The sequence below is a fragment of the Eupeodes corollae genome, chromosome 3 (genome assembly GCF_945859685.1).
Source record: "Eupeodes corollae chromosome 3, idEupCoro1.1, whole genome shotgun sequence".
Classification (NCBI taxonomy): Eukaryota; Metazoa; Arthropoda; class Insecta; order Diptera; family Syrphidae; genus Eupeodes; species Eupeodes corollae.
This window is the reverse complement of record NC_079149.1, coordinates 31,768,173-31,783,260: the sequence shown is the minus strand read 5'-3', so window position 1 is coordinate 31,783,260 and position 15,088 is coordinate 31,768,173. Positions and strand designations below refer to the sequence as shown.

General features: G+C 35.7%; 1 protein-coding gene across 1 annotated transcript; it reads right to left on the bottom strand.

Moving 5' to 3' along the window:
- Positions 1–3,870: 3,870 nt before the first annotated feature.
- Positions 3,871–5,679, bottom strand: LOC129950402 (uncharacterized). Its single transcript, XM_056062344.1, has one exon. The coding sequence runs from the start codon at positions 5,359–5,361 to the stop codon at positions 3,871–3,873; it is 1,491 nt and encodes a 496-aa protein (XP_055918319.1). The 5' UTR covers positions 5,362–5,679.
- Positions 5,680–15,088: the final 9,409 nt, after the last annotated feature.

Genomic DNA, 15,088 nt, shown 5'->3' with positions numbered 1-15,088 from the left:
GCTTCCGATCGAATCAAGAATTCCCATTTTTAAAGTGTTTACGCGTGTGTTGAGTTTGAGAGTTTTTCTCATAACAATTGTAATCATCGTCCTTTTTTCAGCAATACTGGAGACAGCTGCGTTTCTTTCAGGAAACAAATCGGTTCTGCTTAATTTTGTAATTGACCTAAACTACTTACGGGGGATTCTGGGACAAGCTTTTATTCAGCGACCAATTTCTAGATATAGCACAAAAATCATCTACTTGCTGATATTTTTATATGGAATGATGCTATCTACTTCGTACAATGCATTTCTTCACACTTTTATGTACGAGCCACCCAAAGAATTATTCATACAATCTCTAGAAGACGTCAGGGCATCAGATTTAAAATTAAAAGTTCCCTCAGGTCTATTTAATTTGATGCACCAACATATGCCCGGAATAATGGAGGAATATTCTGAACTTTTTCTTATCGCAAATGCAATTGAAAGTTACTCAATTGTTAAGGAAATAAATCAATTTAATACAAAATATGGTTATATTGTATCAGGTGCAAAATTTAAATTTTTTGATAATATTCAAACCTATCTTGGAAAAAAGTCCTTTCGTTGGTCGAAAGAGTTGTGTTTATTAAAAGGTTTGGCTTTGTCTTGGCCTATTTATGAAAATTCAATATACAAAGACATTTTGAATATTCACTTGCTCAATATCGATTCCAATGGATTATGGGACTATTGGAGGAGAAGAATACTCTTTGATCAAATGAACATTAGTAAGATCAAATTGAAAGATCTACAATCGAAACAAAATGCTCATTCAATGAAACTTGAAGATTTCAAATGGATTTGGATGGCGATTGGTATGGGATTTGGAATTAGCAGTTGTTGCTTTGTTGCTGAAATTTGCATTTTTAAGTGGAAAAATCATATAAAAGTAAAGCTATTTTCCTTGAAGGCATATTAATTATCAAGAAAAAGAAAATAATAAGATAAATTAAAATAATTTTAACTTTTAAAACAATCTTATTTTTAGAATCATGCTTTGATATTTAATAGTTTTGTAGTTTCAATATTTGGGTTGTAATATTATGTTGCTCAATAAAATTTCTTAATGTCGCTAAATATCTTTTTTTCTTAAGAAACTGGTTCTTAGAAACATTTAATTTCTTACAGATGAATTAATAAATTCATAATATGTAAAACAGGCATCTTTGAAATTTGACAGGTTATTGCAGCCATATTTGCTGATACTTGGTACATGTATACAATAATTTTCAGCAATTATTCAGACCATCTTGATATATGTGTATCTGATATATTATAGAGTTAAAAATTAACTTATTAAATAAAACTAATTTTTAAAATTTGAATTTGACATTCTAAATAAATTTCGTGAAAATTGACAAAGTGTTCACTTAGGCGTATGCGTAATATTTAATATTTTTAGTTATTAAACGAATATTAATATCCACAAGGGGACATGGAAATCCTCTGATCAATCAACTGTCAACCAGTTTGACCACATTGCAATCGACGCTTGACACTTCTCCAGTATATGGGATATCCGAACTTTCCGAGGGACCAGCAATGACTCGGACCACTACCTCGTTGTAACCAAGGTACGGCTACGGATATCCCGATCCAAGCCAAAACAAGGAAGTACTGTGAGAAGATTCGACGTTAGACAATCGCAAGAGACTGCCATGTCCTTTTCCGATCGAGTCTCTTGTAACCTCTTAAGGAGTAATATGCTACCTTCGATAAGCATTGAAAACCAGAGGCAACATTGCCTTGCAGCCATCAGAGATGAAGTGCTAGGTTTCACATGGCCACAACACCGAAACCCCTGGTTTGACGACGAATGCCGGCAAGCTCACGCATATATGCAAGGACCCGAGCTGTTCTCGAGCTGTACGACCAGAAGAGGAAAGAGGAACACCGGCTTCTTAGATGGGAAAAAAAGAGAGCATGAGAAGCGCGTGATCGAGGAAATAGAGGGATGTCAGAACAGGAATGAGGTGCGTAAATTTTACCAAAAGGTACAAAAAAACAACCGAGGATACCCGCCACAAACCGAAGCCTGTAAGGATGATCAGACGAACACCGTAGAAGAACAGCAGTCTTTGTTGAGAATATTTAAAGCCCACTTCTCCAAATTATATAACGGCGATGACGAACCGAATTCCGCTGTAATTGAGATAGAACCACGCAAGCTAGGCGACGAAGACTAACGATTCGGCCTACCCAACCTGGACAAAGTAAAGATAGCTCTCCTGCCGTAATATATGAACGTCTGACACAGTTCGTTAACAACCTGATAGGTTCTTATCATTTTGGCTTCAGACCAGGAAAGTCCACCATCGACCGAGTATTCACACTAGGACAGATTTCGGAAAAATTTCAGGAACTTCAAATAGATACCCACCATTTCTTTATCGATGTTAAAGCCGCGTGTGACAGCGTCTATAGGCAAGAGCACTGTCTAGTTTTGGCATCTCTGTCAAACTTATCCGTTTGTGCAGAATGACGATGGAGAATGCACGGTACTCTATCAAGGTTGGAAAAGATCTCACCGAAGCATTTGATGTCAAAATAGGTTTTAGACAACGCGATGCACTGTTATGCGACTTCCTCAATATCGTCCTAGAAAGATCGTCAACCGTCAACACTAGAAGCACAATCTTTCAAAGGTCCATCGAATTACTCGGATGCGCAGATGATATTGACATGATTAGAAGTCAAAACGCGATGCCAGTGGAGCGTTTTTGAACATTGCGATGGAAGCGAAGAAGATGGGTTTAGTGGTCATTGAGGGCAAGACCAAGAATATGCTGTCATCAAAAAAGGACATTGAACAACGACGTCTAGGACAAAACTTTACCACGGACAGCTATAACTTCTAGGCAGTTAAAGACTTTGTTTACCTAGGCCCTGCTATAAACAGAGACAGCAAATTACTCTTGCACATAGCTGCTTCTTTGGACTTAGAAGGCAATTGGGAAGTAAAGTCCTCTCTCGAGCATCTAAAATCACCATCTATGAGACACTCATCATCCCGGTTCTCATTTATGGCACTGAGGCCCGGCCCCTGTCAAAGAAAAATGAGAGCGTCTTAGGATGCTTCGAGAGAAAAATTCTTCTAGTGATTTTCGGTCCCGTCTGCATAGAAACGAAACTGATCTGGTTAACAGCATAGATGGCTGGGTCATGTAGAGTGAATGGACATCAACGCTCTAGCCTGGATGTTCTTCGAATCGAAACCCGAGAGACGCCGTAGTAGGGGAAGAAGAAGACTGAAGCGCCACCTTACGTTAGTAAGTAAGTAAGACATTAATTAAGAATCCCCATAAGTACTATATTCGCTTAAGCTTATTATATGAAGCTTCAGAGTTATGGGATTATCTGCCAATATAGCAATTTCATCCGCGTGTAAAAGCATCTTGACTAAGGTCTCACCAAATTTAATTACACCTGATAAATCTTTACAAACATCATTATTAAAAGAAGCAAACATAAGCAGACTTAACCCACAACCTTGTGGGACACCAACTCCTATATTGAAAAAGTAGCGAAAGTATCAGTATCAGTATAAGTATTGATCCAGTAACTTGCTTCTGCCTCTTAAAAAATTAACCTTATTTTAATGGCATATGCTAAATATGGTCCCAATAAATGATGCCAAATTTAAAGACACATCAAACATCAGCAATATGAAAGACCATTGTTTTTTTTAACCGTAAGAAAGTGAATATTTATCAAAAACTCAAAAATTCAGTTGTTTAGGAGAAAAAATTCAGATGTTTTATTGATCAACATAATAATACAACACAAATATTGGAAATACAAAACTATTATTTCGAAACGTGATTTCAAAAAGAAGTATTTCATTTATTTTCTTTTTCTTGATATTAAAAATGCCTTCAAGGAAAAGAACTTTACTTTTATATGATTTTTCCACTTAAAAATGCAAATTTCAGCAACAAAGCAACAACTGCTAATTCCAAATCCCATACCAATCGCCATTAAAATCCATTTGAAATCTTCAACTTTAATCGAATGAGCATTTTGTTTCGATTGTAAATCTTTCAATTTGAGCTTACTAATATTTATTTCATCAAAAAGCATTCTTCTCCTCCAATAGTCCCATAATCCAGAAGAAACCATATTGATCAAGTGCATATTCAAAATGTCTTTGTATATCGAATTTTCATAAATAGGCCAAGACAACGCTATTCCTTTTATTAAACACAATTCTTGGGACCATCGAAACGACTTTTTCCCTAAAAAATTTTGTAGGTGCTCATAAAGTTCCCAATCTGATACTGACACAATACGAGCATATTTTGTATCCCATGAATTAATTTCTTCAACAACTGATCTCGATTTATTTTTACTTTCGATGAGGAAAACTTCAGAATAGTTCTCTTTTAGTCCGGGAACATGGTTGTAAATGAAAGCAATTCCAACTGATGAAACTTTAATTTTTAAATCTGATGCCCTGACGTCTTCTAGAGATTGTATGAATAATTCTTTGGGTGGCTCGTACATAAAAGTGTGAAGAAATGCATTGTACGAAGTAGATAGCATCATTCCATATAAAAATATCAGCAAGTAGATGATTTTTGTGCTGCATCTAGAGATTGGTCGTTGATTAAAAGATTGTCCCAGAATCCCCCGTAAGCAGTTTAGGTCAATTACAAAATTAAGCAGAACCGATTTGTTTCCTGAAAGAAACGCAGCTGTCTCCAGAATTGCTGAGAAAAGAACGATGATTACAATTGTTATGAGAAAAACTCTCAAACTCAACACACGCGTAAACACTTTAAAAATGGGAATTCTGGGTTCGATTGGTAGTATGATACCAACATCCTCTAGTAATGGATATGCGAATGATTCTGTTGCCAACTCAAGAAACATAGGTATCGTAGTAAAATTTACGGTTTTGTTTGAAATCAAATTCACAACGTCATCGGGGGTTAGGGTTGAAAATGTTAAGTATGATGTATTTAATTTAGCGTTATGTTTCGTAAGGAAAGTAACAATCATTTTACAGACAGGACCTCCTGTAGCTTGATCATCTTGAATCTGCAAATACATGTCGTGCTGATCAAATAAGACATTCAGAACGGTCCCATTTAAGTTATGCATTCGATTCGGAAAGAATTCCAGCGAATTTTCATTTTCTTTAAAGACCATTTCTTCAATTTTAAACATTCCGAAATTGGTGAAACTGTAATAAGTTGAGGATCTCGAGAAGTCTTGAAAAATTGCAATCACATTAATCATATCATTTTGCCAACAAAATTCAAAAACTTCTTTAAGCTCTTCTTTGTTTTTCGACGAACTTCTGAGCAAAAATACAATATTACTTTGCCGCATGTGTTGAAGATATTCCGGAAGACGTTGCAAAAGATTTTTCACTGCTGTTCTTGAGGTTGACTATAATCAGAAAATGTTTGTTGAATTTTGCTTTCAATGAGAAGGAAATTGATTCACTGGACGAAAAATAAACGGAATTCCAAGACGGTTTGATAGATTTTGTATGATGCAATCATCCGCGGGATTATAGTTTTGTAATAGAAATAGGCTCTTAAATTTTTTAGAGTGATGTATTTTCTGCAGAAAATTTTCAATTTCACCATAATTCGGATCAGTTTTGATGAATTTCCCGGAAACAACGGAAACTACTGCAACGAATGCAAACAGGCCTATTGAAATCAGATTCATAACTGAAACTGATGATTGAAACAGGAGTAGTTTTGAAATTTTGAGTACAAAACACTTAACCATATACATGCAACTTATGTGCCACAAAGACAAATAAAATAAGAACTTGGCAAAATAAAAACACGTACTTAAATATTCATTAAACATATAAGATTAATATCAGCAAACTTTCGTGCAAATCGGAATCCGTGTTATTTAATATGATTTAAAAATATTTTTACTTTAATTCAAAATAATATCAAAGAAATACCTTAAATTTTTAATTCAAAAGTGAAAAGCTTTTATTTTGAAACCTGGTGAAAATTTATTTGATTTTTTTTTCTATTTAGTAAGTTTTTGTGAGGTCTTAAAACAAAAATGTATTTGTCTCCTGTGCATAAACCAATTACAATAATATTAAATCAAGGTTAAATTTTGTATACAAATTTAAAATAATTGCCAGAAAAATTTGTATTCTTATAAACTTTATTATTCCCAAAGAACTTTTAACTTAATTCTTTATTCTTGCTTCGAAAAAACGTATTACAGTTTTTTTTTCAGGAAATCTAATTTTCCTGCCATTTCTAATTTTAATTCGTTATTATGCATAATTTCTATGAGGAGTATTTTATTTAATTATTTTCGTATCTTTCGAAACCAAAATGTTAAAAAGAGGAAAACAAAACGTTAACAGTAAATAATCAAATATTCTGTTAATTTCCTTTCCAATTTTAGAAAACCTAATATGGTCATTTATACAAATAAGGCGCTCAACTTTGTAGGAAGTATTTGCTTTTATTTGAATACACTTTAAGGAGTCCTTTCTTTCACTATCTAAGACAATGAGTAAAATTCAAGTTTATTGTGTGAAGATGTAGATGATGAACTTTCTAGGGTCTATTAGTCATTTGTAAAGACTTTTTTTAGACTAAATTAAATGTATATTTATTCGTTAATTTAGAGGTTATCAGCAGTTAAAAAAAGAAAACAAATTAAAAATAGGTCAAGCAATAATATTGAACTTGAATTCTTAATGGATGAACTTTTCATTAAAATATTTGTACAAAAGATTTCACTCTTCCGTGAATGCATTCATAAGAGATTGCACTCTTTTAAGTTTAAGTTTAATCAACAAGTTTTATCAACATCAGTAAAGATGTTTCCAAACTAAATTTGCGTCAAATATTTGTTAAAACCAATACCTTCCCTTCTAGATACCAAGTAGTTGAAAAATTAGGAACACCCCTAAGATCATAAGAAATAAGGCATTTTAACGTTCTTCCGGTGTGTCGCGCCACTTTGTGTCACAGAAACATAACTTCATTTGTTATTCCACCCTTGTTTGTTTTTTTTTCCTTTTGCTTGTATTTTTATTTTCATTCTTTATGGCGAAAGTTTATATACCAATTTCGAGGATAAAAATTTATTCAGTTTCTTAAGACTTTCTGACAAAAAGAACATACATATTATGCTACCAGCTAACCAACCAACTCTTAGCCATTTGTTCTTCTAGCTTTTTCGTCTTTTCCTCTGACTTCCACTGTTAAGTTCAGCTCACTAACACGTGACACAAGAGTTTATGGAAGAGTAGTATGTAGGTATGATGTTATAAAGGTGCTACTCAAGATGAGGTCGTGGATTGTGGTTAGCCATCTTGTTGTTTGCTTAGCCAAAAAAAAAGGTAAATATAATCTTCCCCTTCTTTGGTACTTGGAAATTGGTATGAAATGGAACTTATTTTTATTTTGTGTTGTTTCCTGTTTCCGAGTAAGTATAATGTATATGTAGTACTTATCTACTTCTACCTAGTTGTACAGAGTAAAAGGTAAAAGTAGGTGGTACTGGCATGGGCTTCTGATTAATGGTTGACAATAACAAAGTCACACAAAGTATTTTAAAGCCATACAACACCAAAAAACCATAGGGATGGTTTTTGTTTTTAACCTGGAGCTATTTTGTTAATATGTAACATTTTTTAGGACCTGACTGAATTGAATTTTTCCAAGAAGGAGATAATTTTTAAACTTGTTAAAAAAAGCTTTCTAACTTTAGGTAAGAATGTGTATTTCAATTATTTTTGGATGTGTCATAAAATAGAAGTTAAGCTGGTATCAATTTTTTGTGTTCATGTAGTTGGTGTTTGTTTTTCACATAGGAAGATAAATAGATACTTAAAAATCTTTCAATTGGTCACGAGTATCGCTGAATATCTTTGGGATTAACTGTAGAGCATTGCTTATCAAAATAACGATAATAATATCTTTTTTATACCTCTTTTCACAATTCTATCCAAAAACTTGAAAATACTAAAGAGTTTCGGGGAAAAAACGGATCCCTGGAACACACTATAGTGTTTATTTTGTAGATATCAGATTTGGAACCACTCCAATATTACTTAAATTAAACTATCCAAGACTTAATTCAATGATAGCAAACTCTATCAAATGCCTTGAAATTTTAAATTCTGTAATTTTACTTTCTCCAAAAATGTGTTAAGATATGTTAACTGGTCGGTAAAATAAGCCATAGCCATAAGTAAAATGAATTAGGTGGTGCAACAGTCCGTTGGGAACTAGGGCCTAGAGACTTACAACTTTCAACCATTTCCGTGTGCGAGTAATGATGTCAGGAATAGAGGGGACCTACACTACAGTCTTAGACCGAATTTGAGGAAACACTTTTAATGACAAGAATAACTCTCAGTGGTTTTGTCAATTCCTCGCAAAAGGCAGTACCCATGAAAAAAACTTTATATGCAACAGTCAGGAATTAATCTCAAGTCCTCTGGCATGAAGGTCCTACACATTAACCATTACTTCAGGGGTACTACTCTATGAAAGCCATAGTAAGATGCTTTTGTTCTTCAAGATAGTTCTTAAGCTTCTTTTATGACTTTGGAAAGAATCGACGCAAGTGCAATTGGACAATAGTAAGAGTGAGAGGAGGATTCACAGCTTAAAGAAATGCTATTTTGAATCCTCTCGGAAAGACAATACAGGTGTCTTATAAATGGAAAAGCTTACATAGTAATTTTTCAGCTTTAAATAACATATCTTTAGAGCAAAAGGAGGGAGTAAATGCCAAGGTCTTTAAGAGTGCGAAAGAAAATGTGTCCCCTACGATCGTTTACGCTTTATGTACATTGGGAGTCATTCCACTCGAATACTCTTATGTTTAGTTTAGGTCTTTCTAGCTTATTTAACCTTTTTCCTACACTTTTTTCGTAAAGTGGAAAAAATGAGTATTTTTGGAATTATTTTTACGGTGGTTTAAGCCGACAAAGTAAAGTACGGTCTTTTGAGCAGCCCCACAAAAAAAGTAGAGTGGTGTCAAATTACATGATCTTGGAGGCCATCAGTTGATAACACCACGACGTGAAGATAAGCGGCCAGGAAATATCTCTTGCAATAAACCCACATTCGCTCGAATTGTGTGTGTCATTTGGTACCGTGTTGTTAAAACCCCAAGTCGTAATCCTCAATAGAAGGCAAAAAAAGTCAGTTATCGTCAAAAAGTGACTTTTGTGGATATAATGGCCTTTCTTCATCATTTACTTGAGGATAATCACAACTTCAAATTGGCTTCCGCCGTCTGTTGTTCAAGCACCTCTTCGACGTATGTTCAAGATGGTCAACTGGCTTCAGTTTTTGTGTTATCTGGATTTTATATGGATGTACATAAATGTAGATCCAAATGCAAAATATGCCGTAACGTGCCGTAAGACAGTCCTATTTCCTCAAAACGACGAGAAATCGACAGATTCGGGCCTTGGGCAACAATTTCACTTAGAACAGCGATATTTTCAGTGGTACTAGCGGAACGATAATGCACTGCACAAGTCTTACAATATCTGTCCAATCAAGTGTCTTCAAAAAAAAAAAACAATTCGTATGTGTTAAGCGATAATTGAGCGATCCATTTTCGTAAATGTCAGATTTTCAGATCTTCCTCAAAACACAGTTGTTGCAAAATAGAAATAAAAAAAAAGCTGGGATGTGACCCACACTGATAACTTCCCATCCCGTCTGTCGATTTGTCTTGCTTAAAAGTTTGTCTTTATGTATTTTTACCAAATTTGCGCACTATTTTTTGTAGATTTTATTTTTATGAAAAAACGGACTGTTGGATTTTTATATAAAAATTACAATATTTTATCTGAAATAAAATAAGTTTGGAGCCAATAAATCAATTTTTACCAACTTTTATACATTTTTTTCAGGTTTTTATTTTTTGTAAAAAAACTGTCAATACGATTTTTCTCAAAATATTTCCTAATGTTGAAAACAATATTTCTTATAAGAAAAAATTAGTTATTATCTCAAAGTTTTTAAAAAATATTTGAGTCGAAAATCATTTTTAACGAACTTTTGTTAATTTTTTGTACAAAAACTGTCAATTCGATTTTTTTCAAACTTTAACTGCATATTGACAACAAGATTTTTTTAAAGATAAAAGTAAATTAAAGCCAATATCTCAAAGTTTTGAAAAGATATTTGAGTCGAAAATCAATTTTTACCAACTTTTATAATTTTTTTTTTAGGTTTTTATTTTTTGTTAAAAAAAACTGTCAATTCGATTTTTCTCAACATTTTTTCTGATGTCAAAAACATTATTCTTCGTTGCACAAAATTGTTTTAGAGATGAAATAATATTTCAGTCGTAAAATTTTGGAGCTGACAAATTTTTTTTTTCAGTTTTATTGATTTATAAAAAAAACCGTTTTATTGATTTTTTTCAAAAAATATACCTGTTTGGTATCACATTACAATACATTATATAAAATTTAATTCAAGTCTCTAGCGTTTTTGGTTCGTAAGATATTTTAGGTTAACCAAAATTTTCACCTTTTTTTCAAACTACTATGGTAAAAAAACCACCCACTCAATTTTCTTGAGAGCCCTTTCTGCATCTTTCTGCCTTATTATCTGTATAACAAAATTTATTTGGAGTCGATATCTCTTCTGGTTCTTGAGCTATGGACGACGAAAAAAACGTCGCGAACGTACGGACGTACGGACGTACAAACGTAAGTACACACGCACGCACAGACATCTTTCTAAAAATCTTTTATTTCGACTCTAGGGACCTTGAAACGTCGAGAAATGTCAAAATTTTCAATTTGACAAATCGGACCCATTACAATAACTTCCTATGGGAAGTTAAAAATATCAATTTTGTTTCCTTGTGATACAAAATAAATTGGAACTTTTTCCTTATTTCTCACGATTGCAACAAGTTCTAACTCATAGCACAAATTCTTTGTACGTGAGTAATCTAAATACCAATATTCCTTGCCAAACGAGAAGACAAAATAAAAGTCCAAGGTATAATCAATTACCTTCTAGATTAAAATTCAAAGAATAAATGGAGATTGCGAGGCCAAAGGCCAACAACTGTTGTACTACATTCAGTCTCCTGGTGCCGATGAAAAAATCACATACCTTTTATACTCAAGCTCTAATCCAGACATTTATATACATACATACAATATGACAAGAAGAACACCGACATAGGACGAAAATATCCAGAGAATCGATTAGGGAATTCCATTTGGTGCTATAAAAAAGTTCGATACACCGAACAACGAACGGTGAGTGTGCGAAACACAATGTTTCAAAAACAGTATGAGCTTGAGCTTGATGAAATATATTACGTTACGTATGCGATAAAGGAACACAAAATAAAGAAGAGTATCGTTGTCGTTTGATGTCCTTTGACATCACGGTTCACGAATATCGATTACCTTTATAGGACAGTACTCCATTATAGGTCTACTTTCAAGACTCAAGTTTCAAGTTGAAAGAAAAAAGCAAAAATGGGGGAATTCCATCACTTTCGGGTGATCGTTCGTTGAACTGATTCTGAAAAAAAGGACATCATGAGAAATGAGAGATGAGTGAGTGTCTATAAAATGTCATTTTAAATTAGCGTTCGTTAGTTGGTATTTTTTATCGTTTGTTGTTGTTGACTTTTATAGTTTGTGTGGGAAGAAAGAATAAAGTGTTGATACCATTTGACATTTTAAGTGCTGGGAAAAGAAATTGTTTGTTGTTTGACGGTTGATAAATGACAAATGAGCGATGATTGGTAGAATCATTGAACTTTTAGAAATAGGCATTTGGCTTGAAGGTAATTTAGGCACTCTATTCGAGATTCAATATAATTCTAAGGAAGAGTTAAATCATAAAGGTTTTCATTGAAAATCGTCACAGACAATTTTGAATACAATGTATTTCAAAGGATGCTTAACAAAATTAAGTCTCATCATTCATGTTCGGATTCTTTTCTGGTACTTAATGGACTGACAAAATATTCGATTCTCTTCCTCAATTTAAAGAACGTTGGATTTTTAGTTTCAGAAGAAGAATAATGCGAATGTGGAAGATGGGCTAAAATAGACAATTCTTAGACATTGTTGATGGTTTCGGGATGGACCTCCATAATTGTCTCTTTTTTTTAATTTGTACTCTTATATTCGTCTAGAAGACTCTTACTAACTTACTTACTTTAAGTGGTACTGCAGTCCTGTGTGAAATAGGGCCTCATCCAACAAACTTCTTGATCTAGCTTGATTCCTAGCTTCTGGCTAAGTCTACGTTGCTGTATAGCTCGTATAGCTCGTCGTTCCATCTTCTCCTCCGGGGCCGTAAATCGAGCCAAGAACTTTTCACTCGAACGATTAAAGGTGTTTTTATAAGCTTTTGTCAAAGTCCATGCTTCTGCATCGTATAGCAGGAAAGGGATTATGAGGGTCTGTTATAACGACACCATGGTCGCTCGAGAGAAGGCATTTCTATTCTATTGCTTTCTTAGCCCAAAGCAACAGCGATTGGGAAGAGTTATTCTGCTTTTGACCTCAGCGTTGATGTGTTTTCTGAGTTCATAGCGGTACCCAGGTAGACGAAGTCCTTATTACCTTAAAGTTATTTTTGTCTGTTATGACGTTTTGACACACACGTCGATGTTGTAAGTCCTTTCTTAACGACAGCATATACTTTGTTTTGCCTCATTAACAGTTAAACCCATTTTTGCCGCCTCTGCCTCAATACTCACAAAAGCCCCATTGACATCACGCTCAGTTCTTCCGATTATGTCAATGTCATCAGCATATGCCAGTAATTGGACAGACTTTTGAAAGAAAGTGCCTCTAGTGTTGACGTGTGAGCTCTGCACTATTCTTTCAAGCACGATGTTAACAAAATCACATGACAGCGCATCACCTTGTCTAAAGCCTTTTTTGACATCAAAAGGTTCTGTTAAGTTGTTTCCAACATTTATGGAGCAGCGTGAATTCTCCATGGTCATCCTCCACAAACGGACGTGTTTGGCAGGGATGCCAAAACTAAACATGGCTCTATACAGCTCGTCCCTGTAGATGCTATCATATGGGGCCTTAAAATCGATGAAAAGATGGTGGGTGCCGATTTGGTGTTCTTGGGTTTTTTTCCAGGATCTCCTGTAATGTGTATATTTGATCTACTGTGGACTTTCCTTGTCTCAAACCACACTGATAAGGACCTTTCATGATGTTGACGATGGTCTTTTGACGTTCACATATTACGGCAGAGAAGATTTTGTAGGCGATGTTAAGTAGACTTATCCCTCTATAGTTGGTGCAGTTTAGAGGGTCTCCTTTTTTCAGGATAGGGCAAATAATACTGAGGTTCCTTTCATCGAGCATGCTTTCTTCCGACCATATCTGACAGATAAGTTGGTGCATGCTCCTAACCAACTTATCTCCATCTGCTTTAAAGAGCTCGGCATTCAAGCCATCCGCTCCAGCGGATTTATTAGACTTCAGCAATCTTTACTTCGTCTAAGTCGGGAGGACGGGATTGTTGGCTTTCGTCGTCTATATTGAATGGATCATCCTGCCTGACAGTGGAATTCTGTTCTTCGTCGCTATTATACAGTCTGCAGAAGTGCTCCTTCCATATCCTCAGCGTTGACTGCGGTTCCACTATGATGTTTCCACTTTCGTCTTTGCAGCCTTCGGTTCTAGGTTTATGTACCTGTGAATTTTGTTTCACCTGTTCATAACACTTTCGAACTTCATTCCTGCTTTCAAAACCTCTCAACATCTACGACCGCACAATTCTCATGCACTCCCTTTTTCCTTCTGAGAATTCGGTTTTCCTCTCGCCTCTTCTGCTCACAAAGCTCATGAGCAGCACTCGTCCTTTTATGCAGCGCCGCTTTGCGTGACTGTTGTTTGGCTGCATTTGTCTGCCGACATTCCTCATCAAACCAGGGGTTCTTTGTTGGTGGCTGTTTGAAACAGAGCACATCAGAGGCGGCTTCTCTGATTGCATCTTGGCAATGTTGCCACTGGTTTTCGATAAATTGTGTTGTCGGCAGAGAACTTCGAGAGATGTTACTTGCAATTCGTTTAGAAAAGGATTTGGCGATCTCTGGCGATTGTAGCCGTTCGACGTTGTACCTTCTCCCAGCACCTCCCTGTTTTGCCTGGGGTCTGGAAATCCGAAGTGCTACCTTGGCTACAACGAGGTAGTGGTCCGAGTCGATGTTAGCTCCTCGGAAAGTTTGTACATCCATAATGCTGGAAGCGTGTCTGGCCTCAATCGCAATATGGTCAATCTGGTTGACGGTAGATTGATCTGGATAGGTCCAAGTTCCTTTGTGGATGTTGAGGTGTGGAAAACGCGTACTAGTGACGTTTTGTCCCTCAGCAAAATCTATGAGCCTGAATCCATTGTCGGAAGTGTTGTCGTGCAGGCTATTCTTCCCGATTATTCCACCAAAGATGTCTTCCCTTCCTAGCTTGGCATTAAAATTACCCAGGACTATTTTAATATCGTAGCTAGGGCACTGCTCATATGTTTTGTGTAGGAGCTCGAAGAACATATCTTTGGTGTTGTCGTCTTTCTCTTCTGTGGGAGCGTGCGCGCATATCAGGCTCATGTTGCCGAATTTAGCCTTGATGCGTATGGTCATGAGGCGCTCATTGATGCACCTATAGCTCAAGACTTCTTGCCTAATTCTGGCTCCAATGACGAATCCGCATCCAAATAAGCGCTGTTGGTTTTCGTGGTAGCAGTCACCATAGTAAATATCGCAGTTTTTCATCCTCTTTTTGCCCGGCCCATTCCATCGTATTTCCTGGGTGGCGGTGATATCTGCTTTATATCGTTCTAGGGCCTCCGCTAATTCTTCGGCCGCACGTGATCTGTTAAGGGACCTAACATTCCACGTGCAGATCCGAAGTTCGTCGTCCTTTATTCGTTTGCGTTGGTTGTCAACAGTAAATTCGTCCGTATCCGAGGCTTGTTGGTGCTTCGCAACTATGAAAGCTTTTACGTGGCCAGGAAGTCACCCCGACGCACAACCTCCAACCTGGAGGGCCAGATCCTAAGTATAACTCCAAGGATGGGGAGCCGGA